Source organism: Pagrus pagrus, assembly GCF_965226575.1.
Source record: "Pagrus pagrus genome assembly, chromosome: 5".
Classification (NCBI taxonomy): Eukaryota; Metazoa; Chordata; class Actinopteri; order Spariformes; family Sparidae; genus Pagrus; species Pagrus pagrus.
This window is the reverse complement of record NC_140189.1, coordinates 32686491-32706327: the sequence shown is the minus strand read 5'-3', so window position 1 is coordinate 32706327 and position 19837 is coordinate 32686491. Positions and strand designations below refer to the sequence as shown.

The 19837-nt window shown below is 38.7% G+C and overlaps 1 protein-coding gene across 4 annotated transcripts in view; it reads left to right on the top strand.

The window, feature by feature from the left end:
• Positions 1-6805, top strand: part of fam13b (family with sequence similarity 13 member B) — a 77197-nt gene extending 70392 nt beyond the window's left edge. For all 4 annotated transcript variants that reach the window (XM_084353369.1, XM_084353370.1, XM_084353367.1 and 1 more), the window contains 5 exons: positions 953-1036; positions 1124-1219; positions 1301-1689; positions 2192-2293; positions 2914-6805. In XM_084353369.1, the coding sequence (XP_084209495.1) occupies positions 953-1036; positions 1124-1219; positions 1301-1689; positions 2192-2293; positions 2914-3037 (795 nt within the window). In that variant the 3' untranslated portion in view covers positions 3038-6805. The remainder of the gene's footprint in view (positions 1-952; positions 1037-1123; positions 1220-1300; positions 1690-2191; positions 2294-2913) is intronic.
• Positions 6806-19837: the final 13032 nt, after the last annotated feature.

The window sequence follows — 19837 nt, the reverse complement described above, 5'->3', positions numbered from 1 at the left end:
CATCAAGATCCATGTTTTATTCCCTGAGAAAATTAACGTAATTGTTGAAAAGCGCCCTCGGTCATAATGTTAAAGAAAGTGAGAAAAAACTCCTGTATGCCCGTCCCTTTATCTGAATCAGCACCCAAAGTTAATGGGATCTATTGTGAGCCGAGACCCATCCTCCGTCCAAGTTTCATGGAAATACGTTCAGTAGATTTTGTGTAATCCTGCCGACAAACGAACAAATGAAAAGAGAGCGGCGGCGGTGAGATGCAGAGCTCTGATGTCATCATGGCCGTCGACGTTGTGACCCAGACTGACGGACCAGAGAGGAGCCAGAAGTAAAAATGATAATGAACTTTATTTATACAGCACTTATCAAACCAAAGTGCAAAATGCTTTAAATATATAAAATGAATTGAATACCACAAAGATAAAACATACAAGACAAACAACAACAAATTAAAACAATAGAATCAGGATTTTCTTTTACGATAAAAGAACGTTTTTAGTAAAGATTTGAAAAACAAACTGACTCAGACAGCCTCACTTCCTCGGGCAGGTCGGTTCAGAGCCTCGTGTTTGTTTGGTAGCAAAAGCTCCTGTCAGCTTCAGCTTAGCCTGAACACTGAACTAGACAAAAGACCACGGCCCGAGGATCTTAACGTGCACACAGGTTCATAAGGTATTAAAAGGTCTGAAATGTAATCCGGAGCAGGACCCTGAGGAGCTTTAAAAGTAACCGATAAGATCTTAAAATCAATTCTGGAAGAAACAGGGAGCCAATGTAGACAGGCTACCACAGGAGCGATGGTGAAAAGCCGAGCTCATAGATAATTATAGATAATGATGTACGCGTTCATCACTGTTGGAAGAATGAACCGATAATCAGTCAGTCATGAATTAAAGTTGGAGCAGTTTGGTCAGAGTGGTTTAGTTAAAGGTTGTAAAAAAAACTCTGTCTCCGTAGAAGATGACCAAGGAGCAGCTGTCCTGTGAGAAGACGGTCCTTCAGAAGAACCTGCTGCACTACGAGGGCCTGCACGGTCGACCGGTGAGTTACCGACATCCTGAATCCTTCCTGGATCTGATTCGTTCTGTGAAGCTGTTTTATAATTTAAACTTTGCCTCGACCTCTCAGGTGACCAGAGAGGAGCGTCTGGTGGTGAAGCCTCTCTACGACCGCTACAGATTGGTCAAACAGATGCTCACCAGAGTCAGCATCACGCCTGTCACAGTACGTACACACAATCACAACGACACACGAGATGCGGCGTAGGACGACTGTTATTATAAACCTCCCCGCTCTCTCCCCCAGGTGTCCCCCTCCAGTAAGAGGCGAAGTCAGACCCTCCAGCCAATCATCGAGGGCGAAACGGCTCATTTCTGGGAGGAGATCAAAGAGGAGGAGGAGGACGAGCGGAAAGAAAAAGAAGGAGGAGAAGGAGAAGAAGACGAGCGGGAGGAGGAGAAGGAGGAGGAGGAGGAAGAGGAGGAGGAGGAGGAGGAGGCGGAGAGCAGCGGTGGGGAGATGCAGAGCTCCGAGGTCATCATGGCTGTCGACGTTATGACCCCGACTGACGGACCCGAGAGGAGCCAGAACCAACCTGACAGGCAGGGCAACTGCCCAATGACAGCCAAGATGGAGGAGGGGTCGGGGAGGCTGGCGCTGGACCTGCGGCTGTCCAGCTCCAACGCCTCGTCTATGTAAGAACACACACACACACACACACACACACACACACACACACACACACACACACACAGATCAAGACAAGAGCACTTCCTGTAAAAAAAAAAAACTGATCATCTCAAACTTTGCTGACTGTGCAGACACCAGCAGGAATAATGTGAGACGGTAAACAAACAGGTTTTATCTGATGAGTCTGTAATCTGGTTACCGTGTCACCGAACACATAGCTACTACACACACACACACGCACACACACACACACACACACACACACAAGGATAATCGTCTTCGTCAGCTCAGGTTTGACCCTGACAGCTGATCCCTCACACCAGCACAGTCCACTTCCTGGTCTCAGTGACCTCACTTCCTGTCCTCCTGTTCTCTCTGATGTCAAGTCTTGATGTTTACGTTATTTTTTTTTTTGTTGTTGTAGTTTTTCTTCTTACATTATCTCGGTAACTTGAACTGTTTCCTCAGCACCATGGCAGCATTCTCATGTATCCCATCTTCCTCCAGGCCAGAGCTGCTGGAACAGCTGTGGAAAGCCAGAGCAGAGAAGAAGAAACTGAGGAAGACCATCCGGGAGTTCGAGGAAGATTTTTATCAGCATAACGGAAGGTGGGTGGAAACACAGTCGCCCACATGAACACAGACAAAGTCAAGACTGTCAGCGACATAGATTCAGAGTCGTTCCTCTCTCTTTTATTCTCAAAAAATTACTTAAACTGATGAATTGATTAAAAAATAATTGGTAATTAATTCAATTAAACTCTATTTTTTCTAGGCAATGTTATCTTGTCTGATATGTGGGTTGGTAATTGCACGAAACAGAGTTCAGTTGAAAATCCATGCTGCAGTTATGGAAACATTTGGCCATTATTATTAAGAATGAAAAACGCCCTTTATGCCTTTGGAGGTGACCACTATGACAGATCAAGTGATCCTGGAGCCTTAAGTTCCTGCTGTTGCCTTGAAAGAAACCTGTCGTTGAACCTGTCAAGAGTCGTTGAATGTTAAAAGTCGAGTCTTAAACCTGAATTATTTCTAATATAGCCAATATACAGATATTAAGATTGTGTGAGCCTGCTGGGAAACAGTTCTTAGTTTGCTCAAAGACAACTTATCAGTAGCTGCTGGTGTAGGAACAGTAAGCATGTGTCGTTGAGAGGACAAAGCAGGGACTTCTTCAGGACATGAAATTAAAAGTTTTTCTCCTCTGTCTCCGTCCTCTGCTGCAGAAATGTTCAGAAGGAGGACCGGGTGCCGATGCTGGAGGAGTACAGGGAGTACAAGAGGATCAAGGCCAAACTCCGCCTCCTGGAAGTTCTCATCAGCAAACAGGATTCCTCAAAATCCATCTAGACCTCCTCAGATGCCACCTATCACCGCGCACATCAGCTCTCATCACTGCTGCGAGGACCCGCCGGGGGACGCCATCACACCTGGGACATGAACAGTCACCGCATCACGTCAAGACGCTCCGCCGCGCTTGACGAACACCAGTTGTTTTGCTGCATTCATGTCACGGAAAAAAATAAATTAGAGTGACTTGCTGGTTCAGAGTTACAGTACGCTTCAGAAAATTTAACTTTAATGTCATGATTTAACTTTTCTTTAACTTTCAGTAACGTTTAGATGGATTTCTAGACTTACAAGTGTCAGTAATCAGGTTAGGGATGGGAGTGACATGGAGGAGCACGATGACTGTTGTCTCTGGCATACGACACCTCGAATGAGTTTTAATCGTTCTAATTTGCAATTTCTTTGCAAGACTTTGGCCAAAAAAGTGAAGAAAAATATGCAAATTTTAAGCATTTTGATCACAGAATCACTTAAATCATCACATTTGTTCAACACGTACCTGATAATCTACGTGTGACTACAGATATTTATTTGTTGGTGTTCTCAGAAGTCAGTAATGTGGAGATATTTTAAAGGGTGACGTTAGAAATGCATTTTTACAGATGTTTTCCCGTGACATGAACGCATCACCAACACCAGTTAAACTTAAAATCACTCCTGTCAGCCACAACTGATCTCTGCTGCCTCGTCCGACTGCATATCATATAGAAACATGGAGAAAAAGGAATCATCATCACTGTTTGTCTTCATCATCATCATCATCCCAACAACGTGACTCAAGACTTTGCACTCGTCTTCTTATTTCCTCGACTTCTGAGAAAGAAAACAAAAAACACTTTCTGACTTTTTACTTTCTTTTCTTTAGTTGATCGTTGTCGAGTCTTAGCGGACAGCTCGAGGACTGGCATTTTAGACACTCTTTCTTTGGGACGTCGCACTGTTTCGGTTATTGTTCTATTCTGTCTGTAAAACTTAATTTAACATCCTGGATGCTTCACCTTCTGAGTGATTTTACGCTTCACGTCACGAGTTTAAAAGCAAGTTTGTGTAGTGTATACCTACATGTTTGTGAGACACTGCTGTCACGTTTTTCTTGACTGAAAAAGAATATGAAAAAATAATTGTATTAACTCCCAGTGTGACCTTGGAGCTGTTGTGAAAGACTTTTTGATTTTCCTTTTCATTTATTTCTATTCTTCAGCATCTTCTTTCAGTTTTTTCTCCCTAGTTTGGCAACATTTGTCAGTACGATGTACACTAGATTGGCATACGGCGGTGTTAAATAACTCTGAACTGTGTTTCCCATGAGCCTCTTGCAAGAAAACACTGCTCTGAAGTCATGTTCGTGATTTTAAAGGCAGCATTCGACTGATGGCACTCATAGAAAACAGTCCTTCGATCAAGAGATTTTAAGATGTAGGTGGTCGTCTGTTGGCTTTTTTCCTTTGTGTTTCACTACTCGTGGCAGTTTCTGAGGGATTGTGGGTAATAAATGCGGAGAAGAGGAGCCAGTATCTGTTGCTGCTTCTTCTCTGAAACCAAAAGCATGTTGGCTGCGAAGACCGCTACTGGTATCAGCGCAGTTAGACAGAGTTTCTCAAACACCAGTGACGACACAGTCAGCGGTTGCCGTGCAGCTGATGCGACTGTTACAGAACGACTGGTGGTCTTCCTCAGTTAACGTTTGATTGTAGCTTCAAAGGCTGTTGAATAGATGAGGTGCCAACACTGCAGAAGCAACTCTTGTCCGGTGAGTCAGTGCTGAGGGTCTGATCAGTATGTAGCATGAGAGCGATCACAGAAACAATCCTCCGCTGTGTTTCTCTGCAGTCCCAGTGAAGTTTCATTTCCTGCTGGCAGGTAAAATGAGGGCAGGTGAGGAAGAGGAGAAGGTTTGAGGTGTGATGCATGCCGACGTGCTTGTGCTCTTCATTTTTCTTCTTCTTCTTCTTCTTCTTCTTCGTAGAGGCCGTGTTGTCTTGTATCAGATGAGAGTTAAGATGTCACAGTGTGATTTGAAACGTGGGACGAAGAAGTTGTCCGACTTCAGCCGGTGTGTTTGTAAACCGGCGTTGTCGGCGGGGGAGGTTCTATTATCAGAACCTCTTTGGCTCGTAAAGCGGCTCGATGGGACGGATGAGTTCTTTTCTTTGCTGAATTGCCAGAATCAAAGTCGACTGCAGTCTGTTGCAGACGTGTTGGTTTAGAAATCAAAGTTTTGAATGAGTCACGAGTTGAACTATTTGAGAGTGCTTGTGAGGAATACGAGGGAGGGTGCGGTGTGTCTGTCATGACGGTAAGGTCCGGAGGTTTGATGTAAAAAGATGTTATTTGCACAGCATTCACAGAATGCAGCCCTTTTGTGTTCTTTTTTTTCATTTGTATTTCTAAAAATGAAGCACTACTTCTATACAAATATAAATATATACTGTACATAAAAAAACACCCGAAGGAATGAATGTCAGAAATGTTTAAATTATTTCAAACATTACGTTTGGCCCCCTTTGGTTCATTATATTTGTGATGCCCTGAGAATGTGTTTTTTTTATTATTATAAATATTGCTATTACTATCATAACCATTATTTTGTGTGATATTGACAATAATAATAATCCTTTTGTATCTACTCACGAACTGTAAAACCAGCTGTAGAAGTTAGTCTGGCACTGTGTGTGGCTAATCGAACATGAACCTGCTCCGTTCTCTGATTTCTTTCGTCGCTCTGTGTAATATAAGCTAATATAGAAGCAGTACTGTAGTGAGCTTGCATGGCAAATGAGAACATAATAGTATGAATAACACAATGTATTGTTTCTATTATTTGTGCCATGAAGAAGCAGCAATAATAAAAGTTGGCGTGGAGGTTTTACAGTACCGGGTAACGATGGGTGGGATCGACTGTGTGCGAATATTCGAGGTACATTATGATTTCTTTTAGTCGGAAGTGTTTTCAGCCTCACGTACACACACTCTGCTTAGACGGTGTGTTTTTACCACTGTTGTCAGCATAATGTTCATGTTGGCGCTGCTGAAAAACCAAAATAAGAATTTAAATGAAACAGGAAGTTGAACAGGGATTGAAAAGCCAATGACAGATGTGTGAAATCTGCAAACATTCCAGTTTTTATCATCATTCAAAAAGTGGAAACAATCCATCCTCGATCTCTGAAGGGCTTTTATTTGACTTTACCTTTTGTTTTTTTAACATCAGTGAGCAGTTGATTTGTGTGGCGCCTCAGTTTTCTTGAACTTTGTTTTTCATTGTGCCTGCAACAGAGTGGTAAAACTCACATGTGGTTCATACGTTGTAAACTGTAAATGTGTCTCTGTCGGTGTACAGTTTGTTTCATCTCACACTCACCCATCCGACGTGCATGGTCGTTTCACACACCTGGAAACCACAGCAGACGTCGCTGTCGAAGATGTCTCACTCCTGCTGGAAGTGTTAAGGAAACGATGAGTCTGTAAGGAGTCTTTGAATCTTTAAAGTTTAAAGGACATGAAAGTGAGAAATCAGACACTTACTGACGTCTCTGACGGTGACGTCTGCTGTGAATTCCTCTGACCAGAGATGTTTCTTGCTTCCTCCAGGACATGTGATACTGTGTTTTATCACATCGATATATTGTATGTACGTATGTTATCTATAAATGTTTTCTTACTTTGTGAATGCTTTCTGTCTGTTCTTCTTCATTAACAAAACGGATGAGAAAAAACAATCAGTAACAAACATTTACACATGAAAATAAACTTTACAAGCTTGCCACATCAGTTCTCCTGCTTCTTGAGTCAAATGAACCAAACTGTTCACAGCGCGTGGTGTGAAGATATTAAGATAATAAATGAATATTTTGAAGTAATTGGTACATATCTACACTTTCACTGAGTCACATCTTTTACTACAATATTCAATTCAATAATTTCAGGAATTTAAGCCTTTAAGAGCCAGTTTTTGAGACAATCATTCAATTTTATAAAAGAAAAACTTTCCAGTATAGTAAAGGCTGTGGGGGTGGGGGGGGAGTTATTTATCATTACCACCACTGTCTGGAAATCCTAACGATAATCAACAACACTCAAAGGACTTCCTTCCACAGAAGCCCTGAGGGGCAAGTGAAGATTTTTTTTTTCTGGGGATCCATTTTCTAAGTCTGATCCACACAGCTTTTCTCCTGTGTTCATGTTAGTTTTTTAGGATAATCTTTCTAAATTAACTTCCTTAATTCTTTTTTCCACCTGTGAAAATATGTGAGAAGAAAAACTGTTTCCATGTGTGAAGCCCAGTGAAGAAACATTTTTCAAGACTTTTTCCAGGTGTCAAACTTTTTTCAGGCTAGTAACCAAATGAAAAAACATTTTTCAGGAGATTTTTTTTCCTTTATCATTTGTGAAAAAGAGTGAAAAAAAAACATTCAAGATTTTTTCCAGGTGTGAAACTGAATGCAAAAAAAAACATTGTTCAGAATGTATTTTTTCAACACACTGTTTACAAAGTACCAGATTGTACTGGCATACGGCGGTGTTAAGTAAACTAAGACTTTTATTCCCCCCCTAAAGTTTCTCCTCAAAATTCTGACTTTTTTCAACTTTGAGAGGAAAGCTGTGAGCTATAATGGACAATCCCTCTCACCCTCTCTACACCAAGCTGAGGCAACTCAGGAGCCGCTCAGCCACAGACTCATCCAACCACAAGCCTCAAAGCGCTTGGGGGGCTCTTTCATAGCATCGGCGATCAGACTACACTACACCACCACCACAGCTCCCAACACCTCCATTAAGGACTCAACTATACACTTTACTGTCACTTTAAAGGAATAGTTCACTCAAGAATGAAATTCAGTCATTATCGACTCACCCTCATGCTGATGAGCAGTCCGGTGTAGTTTCTTATTCCTCAAAGTGACGAAAAGCTCCATAAAACTACTTTTTATGTAGTTTTATGGACCTTTCCGTCTCGGGCACAATTGACGCCCATTATATGGATTTTTGCTGCAGGGTGCCCCTGCGGGTCTCCAGCTGCACTTTGAGGAATAAGAAACTACACCGGACTTCTCATCAGCATGAGGGTGTGTCTGTAATGACTGAATTTCAGTCTTCCTTTAAGACTGACTTTTGTTCTGCTGTTATTTATTATCTCAGGAACCCTTCACATTTTTGCACATTGTTGTTATTTCATTATCTTTTCCACATTTATTACATATTGCACACATCATGTACACACAAGGACAGTTACTGCATATAGTATGCTTATTTTTATTCTAATAGTTTTTATTATATTTTTATTCAATTGTTAATTTATTCTTTGCTATTTATTTCCCTGTGTACTGCTGTGTATCTGTGAATTTCTCCCAAGGGGGATCAATAAAGGAACATCTTATCTTATCTTATCTTATCTTATCTTATCTTATCTTATACCGTGATGTGTGTCTCCCCGTTCTTTCCACCCCCAGAAAAAGTTACTTTTCAAAAAAAGTTACTCTTCAAAAAAAGTTACTTTTCAGAAAAGTTACTTTTCAAAAAAGTTACTTTTCAGAAAAAGTTACTTTTTAGAAAAAGTTACTCTTCAGAAAAAGTTGCTTTTCAGAAAAAACAAAATTCCAACTTTGGTTTCAAACTCCCCCGTCACACCACTGGTCTAGGGGAACCCAAGACATACCATGATGTGTGTCTCCCCATTCTTTCCACCCCCAAAAGAAAGCCAGTGTCACAGAGGAGCCACGTTCAAAGTAGCATTTATTTTGCTTCAGAGGGAGAACAAGGCCAACACAACAAACAACATAATCCGTTTACCCCTAACTTCCTGCCACAAATCAGAAATATACACAAAAGACAAAATCTTATCCAACTCCTACATCGGTTTAATCAGTTTATTCAGTATATATCACAAACAAAACACGAGTCAGACTAGACACTGGTCCATGTTGGAAGTGGAAGGTTGGCGGAGATGGAGATTGCAGTCAGCTGGCGGTTCAAAAAGGGCTCCTCTCCTCCCTCTGACCAATCCTGTGTCAGCAATCAAGCTGAGCAAGCCGATCAGCAGGTCCAACCTGATGCATTTCCCTGAATTTCTTTTATCTAAAATAACTTTTTTCAGAAAGTTACTTTTCAGAAAAAGTTACTCTTCAAAAAGTTACCTTTCAGAAAAAGTTACTCTTCAAAAGAAGTTACTCTTCAGAAAAAGTTACTTTCCAGAAAAAGTTACTCTTGCAAAAAAAGTTACTTTTCAGAAAAAGTTGCTTTTCAGAAAAAACTAAATTCCAACTTTGGTTTCAAACTCTTAAATTTCCAACTTTTATTACCCCCCAAAAGTTTCTCCTCAAAATTCTAACTTTCCCCCAAAATTCTGGCTTTTTTCGACATTTTCTGAAAATCCTGACTTTTTTTCCCTCAAAATTCTTCTGACTTCCCACTGGTCTAGGGGAACCCAAGACATACCATGATGTGTGAACTTTTTTTCCCAAACTTTTTCTGAATTTTTTTAATTTTTCCCTTAACTTTTCAACTGAAACAAAGGGGCCACTTCCAAAGTAGCATTTATTTTGCTTCAGAGGGAGAACAAGGCCAACACAACAAACAACATAATCCGTTTACCCCTAACTTCCTGCTACAAATCAGAAATATACACAAAAGACAAAATCTTACCCAACTCCTACATCGGTTTAATCAGTTTATTCAGTATATATCACAAACAAAGAGTCAGACTGGTCCATGTTGGAAGTGGAAGGTTGGTGGAGATGGAGATTGCAGTCAGCTGGCGGTTCAAAAAGGGCTCCTCTCCTCCCTCTGACCAATCCTGTGTCAGCAATCAAGCTGAGCAAGCCAATCAGCAGGTCCAACCTGATGCATTTCCCTGAATTTCTTTTATTTAAAATAACTTTTTTTCAGAAAGTTACTTTTCAGAAAAAGTTACTCTCCAAAAAAAGTTACTTTTCAGAAGAAGTTACTTTTCAAAAAAAGTTACTTTTCAAAAAAAGTTACTTTTCAGAAAAGTTACTTTTCCGAAAAAGTTACTTTCCAGAAAAAGTTACTTTTCCGAAAAAGTTAATTTTCAGAAAGTTACTTTTCAGAATAAAAAAATTCCAACTTTGGTTTCAAACTCTTAAATTTCCAACTTTTATTACCCCCAAAAAGTTTCTCTTCAAAATTCTAACTTCCCCCCAAATTCTGACTTTTTTTAAAATTCTTCTGAAAATCCGGACTTTTTTCCCCCCGTCACACCACTGGTCTAGGGGAACCCAAGACATATCATGATGTGTGTCTCCCTATTCTTTCCACCCCCAAAAGAAAGCCAGTGTCACAGAGGAGCCACGTTCAAAGTAGCATTTATTTTGCTTCAGAGGGAGAACAAGGCCAACACAACAAACAACATAATCCGTTTACCCCTAACTTCCTGCTACAAATCAGAAATATACACAAAAGACAAAATCTTACCCAACTTCTACATCGGTTTAATCAGTTTATTCAGTATATATCACAAACAAAACACAAGTCAGACTAGACACTGGTCCATGTTGGAAGTGGAAGGTTGGTGGAGATGGAGATTGCAGTCAGCTGGCGGTTCAAAAAGGGCTCCTCTCCTCCCTCTGACCAATCCTGTGTCAGCAATCAAGCTGAGCAAGCCAATCAGCAGGTCCAACCTGATGCATTTCCCTGAATTTCTTTTATCTAAAATAACTTTTTTTCAGAAAGTTACTTTTCAGAAAAAGTTACTCTCCAAAAAAAGTTACTTTTCAGAAAAAGTTACTTTTCAAAAAAAGTTACTTTTCAAAAAAAGTTACTTTTCAGAAAAAAGTTACTTTTCCGAAAAAGTTGCTTTCCAGAAAAAGTTAATTTTCAGAAAGTTACTTTTCAGAATAAAAAAATTCCAACTTTGGTTTCAAACTCTTAAATTTCCAACTTTTATTACCCCCAAAAAGTTTCTCTTCAAAATTCTAACTTCCCCCCAAATTCTGACTTTTTTAAAATTCTTCTGAAAATCGGGACTTTTTTCCCCCTGTCACACCACTGGTCTAGGGGAACCCAAGACATACCATGATTTGTGTCTCCCCATTCTTTCCACCCCCAAAAGAAAGCCAGTGTCACAGAGGAGCCACGTTCAAAGTAGCATTTATTTTGCTTCAGAGGGAGAACAAGGCCAACACAACAAACAACATAATCCGTTTACCCCTAACTTCCTGCCACACATCAGAAATATACACAAAAGACAAAATCTAACCCAACTCCTACATCTGTTTAATCAGTTTATTCAGTATACATCACAAACAGAACACGAGTCAGACTAGACACTGGTCCATGTTGGAAGTGGAAGGTTGGTGGAGATGGAGATTGCAGTCAGCTGGCGGTTCAAAAAGGGCTCCTCTCCTCCCTCTGACCAATCCTGTGTCAGCAATCAAGCTGAGCAAGCCAACCAGCAGGTCCAACCTGATGCATTTCCCTGAATTTCTTTTATCTAAAATAACTTTTTTTCAGAAAAAGTTACTTTTCAGAAAAAGTTACTCTCCAAAAAAAGTTACTTTTCAGAAAAAGTTACTTTTCAGAAAAAACTAAATTCCAACTTTGGTTTCAAACTCTTAAATTTCCAATTTTTATTACCCCCAAAAAGTTTCTCCTCAAAATTCTAACTTTCCCCCAAAATTCTGGCTTTTTTCGACATTTTCTGAAAATCCTGACTTTTTTTCCCTCAAAATTCTTCTGACTTCCCACTGGTCTAGGGGAACCCAAGACATACCATGATGTGTGAACTTTTTTTCCCAAACTTTTTCTGAATTTTTTTAATTTTTCCCTTAACTTTTCAACTGAAACAAAGGGGCCACTTCCAAAGTAGCATTTATTTTGCTTCAGAGGGAGAACAAGGCCAACACAACAAACAACATAATCCGTTTACCCCTAACTTCCTGCTACAAATCAGAAATATACACAAAAGACAAAATCTTACCCAACTCCTACATCGGTTTAATCAGTTTATTCAGTATATATCACAAACAAAGAGTCAGACTGGTCCATGTTGGAAGTGGAAGGTTGGTGGAGATGGAGATTGCAGTCAGCTGGCGGTTCAAAAAGGGCTCCTCTCCTCCCTCTGACCAATCCAGTGTCAGCAATCAAGCTGAGCAAGCCAATCAGCAGGTCCAACCTGATGCATTTCCCTGAATTTCTTCTATCTAAAATAACTTTTTTTCAGAAAGTTGCTTTTCAGAAAAAGTTACTCTCCAAAAAAAGTTACTTTTCAGAAAAAACAAAATTCCAACTTTGGTTTCAAACTCTCTTAAATTTCAAACTTTTATTATCCCCAAAAAGTTTCTCCTCAAAATTCTAACTTCCCCCCCAAAGTTCTGAATTTTTTCAACTTTTTCTGAAAATCCTGACTATTTTTCCCCCGTCACACCACTGGTCTAGGGGAACCCAAGACATACCATGATGTGTGTCTCCCGGCTCTTTCCACCCCCAAAAGAAAGCCAGTGTCACAGAGGAGCCACGTTCAAAGTAGCATTTATTTTGCTTCAGAGGGAGAACAAGGCCAACACAACAAACAACATAATCCGTTTACCCCTAACTTCCTGCCACAGAAAAAGAAAAAGTTACTCTCCAAAAAAAGTTACTTTTCAGAAAAAGTTACTCTTCCAAAAAAGTTACTTTTCAGAAAAAGTTACTCTTCAAAAAAAGTTACTTTTCAGAAAAAGTTACTTTTCAGAAAAAACTAAATTCCAACTTTGGTTTCAAGCTGTCTTAAATTTCCAATTTTTATTACCCCCAAAAAGTTTCTCCTCAAAATTTTAACTTTCCCCCAAAGTTCTGGCTTTTTTCAAAATTTTCTGAAAATCCTGACTTTTTTTCCCTCAAAATTCTTCTGACTTCCCACTGGTCTAGGGGAACCCAAGACATACCATGATGTGTGAACTTTTTTTCCCAAACTTTTTCTGAATTTTTTAAATTTTTCCCTAAACTTTTCAACTGAAACAAAGGGGCCACTTCCAAAGTAGCATTTATTTTGCTTCAGAGGGAGAACAAGGCCAACACAACAAACAACATAATCTGTTTACCCCTAACTTCCTGCCACAAATCAGAAATATACACAAAAGACAAAACCTTATCCAACTCCTACATCGGTTTAATCAGTTTATTCAGTATACATCACAAACAGAACACGAGTCAGACTAGACACTGGTCCATGTTGGAAGTGGAAGGTTGGTGGAGGTGGAGATTGCAGTCAGCTGGCGGTTCAAAAAGGGCTCCTCTCCTCCCTCTGACCAATCCAGTGTCAGCAATCAAGCTGAGCAAGCCAATCAGCAGGTCCAACCTGATGCATTTCCCTGAATTTCTTTTATCTAAAATAACTTTTTTTCAGAAAGTTACTTTTCAGAAAAAGTTACTCTCCAAAAAAAGTTACTTTTCAGAAAAAGTTACTTTTCAGAAAAAGTTACTCTTCAGAAAAAGTTGCTTTTCAGAAAAAACAAAATTCCAACTTTGGTTTCAAACTCCCCCGTCACACCACTGGTCTAGGGGAACCCAAGACATACCATGATGTGTGTCTCCGCATTCTTTCCACCCCCAACAGAAAGCCAGTGTCACAGAGGAGCCACGTTCAAAGTAGCATTTATTTTGCTTCAGAGGGAGAACAAGGCCAACACAACAAACAACATAATCCGTTTACCCCTAACTTCCTGCCACAAATCAGAAATATACACAAAAGACAAAATCTTACCCAACTTCTACATCTGTTTAATCAGTTTATTCAGTATATATCACAAACAGAACACGAGTCAGACTAGACACTGGTCCATGTTGGAAGTGGAAGGTTGGTGGAGATGGAGATTGCAGTCAGCTGGCGGTTCAAAAAGGGCTCCTCTCCTCCCTCTGACCAATCCTGTGTCAGCAATCAAGCTGAGCAAGCCAATCAGCAGGTCCAACCTGATGCATTTCCCTGAATTTCTTTTATCTAAAATAACTTTTTTTCAGAAAAAGTTACTTTTCAGAAAAAGTTACTCTCCAAAAAAAGTTACTTTTCAGAAAAAGTTACTTTTCAGAAAAAACTAAATTCCAACTTTGGTTTCAAACTCTTAAATTTCCAATTTTTATTACCCCCAAAAAGTTTCTCCTCAAAATTCTAACTTTCCCCCAAAATTCTGGCTTTTTTCGACATTTTCTGAAAATCCTGACTTTTTTTCCCTCAAAATTCTTCTGACTTCCCACTGGTCTAGGGGAACCCAAGACATACCATGATGTGTGAACTTTTTTTCCCAAACTTTTTCTGAATTTTTTTAATTTTTCCCTTAACTTTTCAACTGAAACAAAGGGGCCACTTCCAAAGTAGCATTTATTTTGCTTCAGAGGGAGAACAAGGCCAACACAACAAACAACATAATCCGTTTACCCCTAACTTCCTGCTACAAATCAGAAATATACACAAAAGACAAAATCTTGCCCCAACTCCTACATCGGTTTAATCAGTTTATTCAGTATATATCACAAACAAAGACTCAGACTGGTCCATGTTGGAAGTGGAAGGTTGGTGGAGATGGAGATTGCAGTCAGCTGGCGGTTCAAAAAGGGCTCCTCTCCTCCCTCTGACCAATCCAGTGTCAGCAATCAAGCTGAGCAAGCCAATCAGCAGGTCCAACCTGATGCATTTCCCTGAATTTCTTCTATCTAAAATAACTTTTTTTCAGAAAGTTGCTTTTCAGAAAAAGTTACTCTTCAAAAAAAGTTACTTTTCAGAAAAAGTTACTTTTCAGAAAAAACTAAATTCCAACTTTGGTTTCAAGCTGTCTTAAATTTCCAATTTTTATTACCCCCAAAAAGTTTCTCCTCAAAATTTTAACTTTTCCCCCAAAGTTCTGGCTTTTTTCAAAATTTTCTGAAAATCCTGACTTTTTTTCCCTCAAAATTCTTCTGACTTCCCACTGGTCTAGGGGAACCCAAGACATACCATGATGTGTGAACTTTTTTTCCCAAACTTTTTCTGAATTTTTTAAATTTTTCCCTAAACTTTTCAACTGAAACAAAGGGGCCACTTCCAAAGTAGCATTTATTTTGCTTCAGAGGGAGAACAAGGCCAACACAACAAACAACATAATCCGTTTACCCCTAACTTCCTGCCACAAATCAGAAATATACACAAAAGACAAAATCTTATCCAACTCCTACATCGGTTTAATCAGTTTATTCAGTATATATCACAAACAAAACACGAGTCAGACTGGTCCATGTTGGAAGTGGAAGGTTGGTGGAGGTGGAGATTGCAGTCAGCTGGCGGTTCAAAAAGGGCTCCTCTCCTCCCTCTGACCAATCCTGTGTCAGCAATCAAGCTGAGCAAGCCAATCAGCAGGTCCAACCTGATGCATTTCCCTGAATTTCTTTTATCTAAAATAACTTTTTTTCAGAAAGTTACTCTTCAGAAAAAGTTACTCTCCAAAAAAAGTTACTTTTCAGAAAAAGTTACTTTTCAGAAAAAGTTACTTTTTAGAAAAAGTTACTCTTCAGAAAAAGTTGCTTTTCAGAAAAAACAAAATTCCAACTTTGGTTTCAAACTCCCCCGTCACACCACTGGTCTAGGGGAACCCAAGACATACCATGATGTGTGTCTCCGCATTCTTTCCACCCCCAACAGAAAGCCAGTGTCACAGAGGAGCCACGTTCAAAGTAGCATTTATTTTGCTTCAGAGGGAGAACAAGGCCAACACAACAAACAACATAATCCGTTTACCCCTAACTTCCTGCCACAAATCAGAAATATACACAAAAGACAAAATCTTACCCAACTTCTACATCTGTTTAATCAGTTTATTCAGTATATATCACAAACAGAACACGAGTCAGACTAGACACTGGTCCATGTTGGAAGTGGAAGGTTGGTGGAGATGGAGATTGCAGTCAGCTGGCGGTTCAAAAAGGGCTCCTCTCCTCCCTGTGACCAATCCTGTGTCAGCAATCAAGCTGAGCAAGCCAATCAGCAGGTCCAACCTGATGCATTTCCCTGAATTTCTTTTATCTAAAATAACTTTTTTAAAAAGTTACTTTTCAGAAAAAGTTACTCTTCAAAAAAAGTTACTTTTCAGAAAAAGTTACTCTTCAAAAAAAGTTACTTTTCAGAAAAAGTTACTTTTCAGAAAAAGTTACTTTTCAGAAAAAACTAAATTCCAACTTTGGTTTCAAGCTGTCTTAAATTTCCAACTTTTATTACCCCCAAAAAGTTTCTCCTCAAAATTTTAACTTTCCCCCAAAATTCTGGCTTTTTTCAACATTTTCTGAAAATCCTGACTTTTTTTCCCTCAAAATTCTTCTGACTTCCCACTGGTCTAGGGGAACCCAAGACATACCATGATGTGTGAACTTTTTTTCCCAAACTTTTTCTGAATTTTTTTAATTTTTCCCTTAACTTTTCAACTGAAACAAAGGGGCCACTTCCAAAGTAGCATTTATTTTGCTTCAGAGGGAGAACAAGGCCAACACAACAAACAACATAATCCGTTTACCCCTAACTTCCTGCTACAAATCAGAAATATACACAAAAGACAAAATCTTACCCAACTCCTACATCGGTTTAATCAGTTTATTCAGTATATATCACAAACAAAGAGTCAGACTGGTCCATGTTGGAAGTGGAAGGTTGGTGGAGATGGAGATTGCAGTCAGCTGGCGGTTCAAAAAGGGCTCCTCTCCTCCCTCTGACCAATCCTGTGTCAGCAATCAAGCTGAGCAAGCCAATCAGCAGGTCCAACCTGATGCATTTCCCTGAATTTCTTTGATCTAAAATAACTTTTTTTAAAAGTTACTCTTCTGAAAAAGTTACTCTTCAAAAAAAGTTACTTTTCAAAAAAAGTTACTTTTCAAAAAAAGTTACTTTCCAGAAAAAACTAATATTCAACTTTGGTCTCTTAAATTGCCAACTTTTATTACCACCAAAAAGTTTCTCCTGAAAATTCTAAGTTTCCCCCCAAATTCTGACTTTTTTCAAATTCTTCTGAAAATCCTGACTTTCCCCCCCCGTCACACCACTGGTCTAGGGGAACCCAAGACTTACCATGATGTGTGAACTTTTTTTCCTTCTAATTTTTAACGTTTTTCCCTCAACTTTTTCTGAAAATTCTGACTTTTGTTTCAAACTTTTTCTGAAACTTCAGAAAAAGTTTCCTTTCAGAAAAGTTACTTTTCAGACAAATTTACTTTTCAGAAAAATTTACTTTTCAGAAAAATTTACCTTTCAGAAAAAGTTACCTTTCAGAAAAAGTTACCTTTCAGAAAAAACAAACCTGCTCACAAACAGAAACACACACAAAAAATTCTGACATTTTTCCTCTCAACTTTTTCTGAAAATTTTGAGTTTTGTTTCAAACTTTTGACAAAAAGCTCAGAGAAAAAAAGTCAGTCAAAATTTTTAAGAGAAAATTTTAAGTTTAGGCAGAAAAAGTCTGAATTTTGAGGAGAATCTTTTTTGGGGGGAAAGTTAGAATTTTGAGGAAATAAACTGGCAAAAAAAGTCAGAAATTTGAGAATTATTTTTAAACAAAAGTCAGAATTTTGAGAAAAAAAAAATATGAAAAGTTAGAATTTTAAGAGAAAAGTTTGAAAAAGTAAAGGGGATAAAGTCAAAATTCTGAGGAGAAACTTTTGGGAGGAAAAGTCAAAATTTTGAGGAGAAACTTATTTGGGGAAAAGTCAGAACTTTTAAAAAAAAAGGCAAAAAAAATGAAAACATTTTAAGAAAAATTTGAGGGAGAAGTTAAAATTTTCAGAAAAGTTTAGGCAAATAAAGTCAAAATTTTGAGGAGAAACTTTTGGGAGGGAAAGTCAAAATTTTGAGAGAAAATTTGAGGGAAAATGTCAGAATTTTGAGGAGAAACTTTTTTGGGGAAAAGTCAGAATTTTAAGAGAAAATTTGAGGGGAAAAAAAAGAATTTTCATAAAAGGTTTAGGGAAAAAAAGTCAGAATTTTGAGGAGTATCTTTTGTGGGGAAAGTCAAAAATTTGAGGGAAAAAATGGCATTTTTAAAAACTTTTTCCTGAAAATTCTAACTTTACCCTCATATTTTATCAGGTGTAGAACTGAACAAAAAAAACCTTCATAAGAATTTGGTTATTCATGTGTGAAAACGAACGAAAAAACATTTTTCAAGATTTTTTTTAGGGGGTGAAACTGTGTGAAAAATATTTTTTTGCAGGTGCAAAATATCGTACAGCCCTCGACCTGATCAAGCTTGTCTAATTGGTACTCAGTTGTTGCCAAAACCCTCAAAGTGACCATCAGTCACTTGAAGGGTTAATAGCCACTCCTTGCCCCAGATTTTTTAAATATTTCTTGTGTATTTGAAGATGTCTTGCCACTTTTAAACACAATAGTACAGTGTCTAAATTAACATACATATCCTATTCACTCTCACTCAGAGGTCATTTTGAAGCTTGGTCAACTGTTTTGTTTAATCAGTGTGCCATGGACTTCACAAGCAAAGAAGTTTAATAGCTTAATCAAACTGTTTTCGGGGGTGTATCATGTACCAGCACGCTCTAGGTTTAAATATATGTCAGTATGACGGCTATCTTTGCCTGGGGGTCAAAATTGCAGAGGCAAACAATTAAAAGTATTTAGTAGCAGTAAATTAAATACTTGAGTCCCTCAAAAAGGAAAGTGTGTGAATACATTTATTGTATTTTGTGCTTTTCATTAACTTGACAAATCAGGTGTACTTTACTTAATGGTGGATATTATTCTTGTCTAATCAAACTCCTCTATTGTTTATCGATGTTTTCCAAACATCTTAACTTGTTAACAGCGTCCCATCAAATCAGTTTCCTAAAGGCGACACAAGAAGTTCAGCTGAGACACAAAATCACCCAAATCCAACTCCACTGTGCTCTGAAAGGAAAATCCCCGTGTTCATGTTATTCTGTCCTGTGAACACAAAGTCAACTTCTGCGTGACAGACAACGGAAGTTCATTTCATATAAAACATCATAAATGCATATTTGTACAATTTCAGACAAAGCAGCACAAGTCAGGTTAGAGATTATTTTTTTGCAAAGTAAGCCTGCTTAGTATGTGTAATTATTTCAAGTTTGAAGGTTTACAAATCACCTGTAAGTACAGTGCACAAGATTCAACTTCCACCTTCGATAACCACATGACCTCCGAACACGTCAACTATTAAACTCACAATATCAACTGTTTAGTTTACAACATCCACAGTTCATGATATTAAAAATAGAACATCAGCGCGAAGTAAGAACATTAGTCATCTGAAAAACTTCAAGGACCATACCTCGTGACAAAAACACATCTCCGAGTTCAAGGTCCATTAAGTAGATCTTCTGGAGCTTTTGACCCGAGGTCTTCACCGGCTGAGGTTTAGAGTTCAACTCTTAAGTCACCATGAAGGAAAAGTCTTGACCAGCTCCAGAACAGCTACTAAAGGGATCTTGAGGTAAAAGTTCTGCTTCCAAGGCCAAGATTGAACTTTGAACCTCAACCACACTGGTGGGTTTTTTTTTTTTGGATGTTTTAGCCCATAAAGACCAAATTGCATATAGTTATAACAAACTGATGATTAACACTGAACAAAAAGTGTTTTTAGACTGAAAAATGCATTTTTCTATGATCCAGGCAGCCACTGCTTCATTTGACTGGACTTGGATTCCAGCTTCATGATGAGTAGGTTTTATTTAAAGCAGCACTGCAGTGAAGTAAGTACAGAGTGTTTAGAAAAGAGGTGTTCCCTCCGATACAGGGACTAACTTTTTAAACCTTTAACACTGGTCATCTACTGAAGATTTTAGGAGCACTGCTTAAGAAACACATTCATATTTTTCCGT